This window comes from Morone saxatilis, unplaced genomic scaffold (genome assembly GCF_004916995.1).
Source record: "Morone saxatilis isolate NCDOM2014 unplaced genomic scaffold, NCSU_SB_2.0 Contig11, whole genome shotgun sequence".
Lineage (NCBI taxonomy): Eukaryota > Metazoa > Chordata > Actinopteri > Moronidae > Morone > Morone saxatilis.
This window is the reverse complement of record NW_023339663.1, coordinates 15,757,942-15,762,708: the sequence shown is the minus strand read 5'-3', so window position 1 is coordinate 15,762,708 and position 4,767 is coordinate 15,757,942. Positions and strand designations below refer to the sequence as shown.

General features: G+C 36.8%; 1 protein-coding gene across 1 annotated transcript in view; it reads right to left on the bottom strand.

Annotated features, from left to right (window-relative positions):
• Nucleotides 1-3,514: 3,514 nt before the first annotated feature.
• Nucleotides 3,515-4,767, bottom strand: part of LOC118321068 (calretinin-like) — an 11,711-nt gene continuing 10,458 nt past the window's right edge. Inside the window, exons 9-11 of the mRNA XM_035652255.1 lie at nucleotides 4,661-4,714; nucleotides 4,086-4,157; nucleotides 3,515-3,941 (exon numbers count right to left, since the gene is read on the bottom strand). Coding sequence (XP_035508148.1) covers nucleotides 3,825-3,941; nucleotides 4,086-4,157; nucleotides 4,661-4,714 — 243 coding nt within the window. The 3' untranslated portion in view covers nucleotides 3,515-3,824. The remainder of the gene's footprint in view (nucleotides 3,942-4,085; nucleotides 4,158-4,660; nucleotides 4,715-4,767) is intronic.

The window sequence follows — 4,767 nt, the reverse complement described above, 5'->3', positions numbered from 1 at the left end:
TTATCTTATCTTATCTTATTGTAAAGTGTATATGTGTGCACACATTTTTGTTGTTACTTTTAAATATCTATAACTTATTTGGCCTTTTGTTTACATGTAGTTTTTTCTCTTCTCAAACACACAGTTTTCTACACTCCCTGTGAGGTTAAGTGTTAATATGTTGTGTGACAACAGGCTGCTGTGATGATGAATTGATGTGAAGCAGTAATAGTGACCCATTAGACATTAGAGTTTATGTCATTTATCACTTACAGTAATAATACTCGACATAGTGTGGGCTCCATTCAACATCAGTGTCCTGTTTGCTGTATATATTCAGTCATATAGTTTTATTTAATGGATTAGATTTTTCTCACATGATTTGTTTTTATTTAGTTATCAGTTTTGGTATTTTAATAAATTTAATAAAAAACAAAAGAAAAAGGGGAAAACATCACCAATCTAACAGGTACGCTGCATTTTAAATGTTAATTGTGTTTTCCGCATATGTGTCTGCTATTTGCTTGAGCTATATGAAGTTGACAAAGACAAACAATAAAACAATATCATGTTATAATACAAATAATAAGCATATCAAATGTCAAGATAAAACATATGCTAAATAATAATGACTAATCGTTCCTGTTCTTGCTGTAATCATATCTGTGATTCTGGAGGTTTCTCTGCAATTGAGCCTCAGTGTTTGATGTGTGTGTGCTTGTATCTTGTGACTGAGTGAACATCCAGAGTGTGTGCATGTGAATAAACAGAAACTGTCAGTTCACAGTGATGGAACAGAGAAATTAGGGTGAAGTTGAAGCTAGAATGAATTTCCTCATACATCACATTTATTATAGTGAGTACAGTCATTTAGTGAACAGAGTCTCTCAGGCTAAAACCAGTGATACCTGATCTTAGAATTAATATTGTGACTCAGTCCCTTGTGTTACACCCAAACTGGTGTTTTTAATTGATCTGATTAGATCTCTCCTCTGGATAAGCAGACAGAAAATCACAGGTGTTATGTGTAATATTAACAATGTCTTTGTTCTGTTCAGTAAGTCATGACAGTGTGACAGTGAAGCAACTGTAGTGTCTATATGGCAGTGAATACCAAACACGTTTGGTACCCAGAAAATTAAATGCATTCTGTTTGACTGTTTAATTTGGATGCTGCAATATGATTTCTGTGCTTTTTATGGTAAATTGTAAAGAAAAGAGGGGAAAACAAACTTCATCCCCAGTGTCTGTTGTAAGCGACACACAATTAGACTAAGATCCAAAAATATAACTAATATTTGCACATATTTTCTAGGGCAACATAAATCTCTACAGCATTAATCTTTGAAAATAGCGCAGTGACTAAAAACTTCATGGAACAATATGTACAATTTGGTCTAATTTACTTGAATCTAATAAACCCACAGTATAATATGTTGAATAGGAGATAAAGAAGGTGATAATGTAATAAAAGACAAATAATTTGCATTTTGGGATCTTTTGAATCATATGTAAAAGAAATGTCTGTTTCACTGCAGATGTTATGGGGTCATTTCTTTGTTCTCAGGTTCATATGTTCCCCACTAGGTCTAAGTCTAAGTTTAGGGTTAGAGGGTTTGGAAACTTAGGATCCAAAAGGACATCTGAGACTTTTTTTTAAATTCGGTTTATTATATATATTTTCCATATTCACAGTATAACACATATAACATTACACAACGTACCAAAACATAGTGCCAATGCCATATATGAAATATCATATCTTGCATGTAACACAAACATACTCACCACTTCTCCCTCCCACACAGAATCAGGACCCTCCACTTCTCTCCCACTCCACAAAGAAAAAATATAGAACAGAGAAAAAAGGAAAACTTAAAAATTTAAATAGATTCCATGTACATCATCCATGGAAGCACTTTGGGAGAGCTGTGGGCTACCTCTCATGGCATAGATACTTTTCTATAAAGGAGCAATTGAACCTTGCTAACCATTGAGTAATATTGGGGGGATCCTCATGATCCTTATAGTTTGCTTCACATCTATATTGCATTCAAAAATGAAGGCAAATGGTGCAAATATCAGGACCCTAAAACAGCACAGTCTGTGCTTTTGAATTCGTAACAATCCAATGAAACATTATGTGTCTCTATATGTTTGTAGCCTGTGTGTGTGTGTGTGTGTGTGTGTGTGTGCAGCTGTACAGAGGGTAAATAACAGAGTGAATCTCATCTGTCTGATTCACTCGCTCTACTCATTGCTCTCACTGAGTGGGACTGATGTGTGTGAAGGAATCAGAGCGGATATAACTCTCTTTTTCCTTGTTGTCAGCAGTTAACAGCTTAAACTACAGCGTGGAGTTTCACTGTGTGCCCCTGTGTATTTCTGTGTGTGTGTATTTGTATGCCCACACATGTGTGTCTAACAATGAGCTTTTGCTGAAGGAAATGAACTGTTTGGTTTTTTTTTGATGAGTGAGTGTGCATGGAGCTGTAGTGATGGTGTGTGTATGAAGGGGTGTTTTAAAGATAGTAAGTTTAATTAAAGATGAAAGAGCTGATTATTAATTGATGGAAGGTAGACTGTTCCATAATGCTGAAATATGGGGGTGCGTTGAATCTTTTTTATATAGAAACAAATAGAAAATGCAGAATCTTTTAAAATTATGTAAGTTTAGTCAGGAATGATAGTTAGATAATATATATATATAATCCGCAATAAAAATGTTATATCTTTATCTTTATCTTTATCTATATCTATATTGGAGAATATGTTTTGTCCGGAGAGGTGTGGAGGCTCAGATAAACACATTTGGATCAGAAACAGACGTATTTCAATTATTTAAAAGTGCAAATCTTTGGTTGCCTTGTTGTATATTCTCATGCAGTGTTGTGACAGATTTGTATACAAGTAATAGAGCGAGACAACCATCCTGCTGTATTTCTTGTTGTCCCTGAGTTTGTCCTACTGCGCTCACTTCATCTCAAAGTGCCACAGAGGCTTCGGAGACTCTCCTCTATGAAAAATGGAGCAGCACAAGCTTTTTCAACATCACACTCTCTGTTACCAGGAGATTAGAACGTGAAGGTGGAGCACTCTGAAGAAAACACTCTTGCTCTGGGCATCTGTACCGGAGCTGTAATCTTCCCTGGAACCACATAACTCTCAAAGTGGGGGAAAATTATTTTCTTTTACACGACACCGGAGAAGACAAAAAAAAACTCTCACAGTCGAGGTAGTGGCACAGTTGAAATGATCCCCCTGATAACTGAGCTGTAAAAGAACATTGTTTAGATGAAGACATGACTTTCTAATCCAAGTGAATAATTGGTACAAGAGTTGTAATGGTATATTTATTCATTCTCTCAGTATCTTTAATATATATTTAATAGAACAGTACAAGCCTCATCAAATAAAACAGGACAATATTAAATTAAATAGAAATCAAAATAATAATAATATTAAAGAACAGGCGTTACAGAACATTAGCATTTTAAATTAAGTAGGAGGAGAACATATATATATATGAGATGAATGTAAAAAATACATATGCATATTAAAAATGGGAAGTAAAATAAATAAATACACAATATTTTTCTGTAGTCATTGCTATGGCTAGCTTATTATGGAACTTCATGTAAAATTAAAAATAGGAAAAGACCTCAGAAGGGTTAAAAGCTAAAACATCAGGGCCAGCAGTACACTTTTGTGCTCTCAAGAGCACTTTTGTTTTCAGTCTAAGTGGTGTAGCGAGGTTAAGGGTCACACATGCACCAGGTTACATTGGGAGGTAGGAAGCAGGAGGCAGGGGGTGGAGGAGGACAGCAGGGTCCCAGGCAAGGAGGTCACAGTGTGGAGTCCCGGCAGAGGACGATCTCCAGCTCAGTGCGGTACAGTTTCCCTCCGTCAGACAGAGCCATGATGCTCTTCTTGTACCCCACCAGTCCTGTTGAGTCCACGTCCTACCAGAAACGACACAGGCATATATACGATCAGTGGGTACAAGGTGGTACATTGCAGAGGCATATCAGGCAGCTATCGGCTCTATATTTGGCAAGTAGACACGTAACCTGAACTGATCAATCAATAGGCTAACTATTCATTACCATTTTGTTCTTGTCACAAAGGTCCTTCAGCAAAGCATCCAGCTCCTGCTCGTCAATAGACCCATTACCATCCTGGTGAAAGAGACAACACGAGAGGTCTGAATTATACAGAAGAAATAAACTATGGGTCTACATTCATGCAAGCAGCTCTGTGAGGCTGTACGTAGGCACAGTGGCGCTTTGAGCTACGTGCTAATATCAGCGTGTTTAATGTGTACCATGTTCACCATGTTAGTTTAAACTGCTAGGGTGCTAAAAATTGCTAATTAGCACAAAACATAAAGTACAGCTGATGAAAATGCTATTAGTTTTGCAGGTCAGAAACCAAAGTACTGGATACATTGTGACCTGATGGTTGTGCTAGGAGGAAAAAAGGAGAGGAAGTGCAGACGTCAATATCCCATAGAAACTCGTTAGTATAAATGGTATTAAGTGTAGGTATACAATCAATTTAAAGTCATGAATGCATAAATTAGAAGTATCAGTCAGACTGTAAGAGGAAATATGGAAATGTTACTGTTTATGCATAACACATAACACAGTATACATGCAGGCACAGACAATGCTCTTTTCACCTTATCATAGAAAGTGAAGAGGGAGTCAAATTCTTTCACAGTGAGTCTGATGCCCTGTGTGGGGGAGAGAGAGAGAAAGACACAGTGAGAGTGAGAGAGAGAGAGAC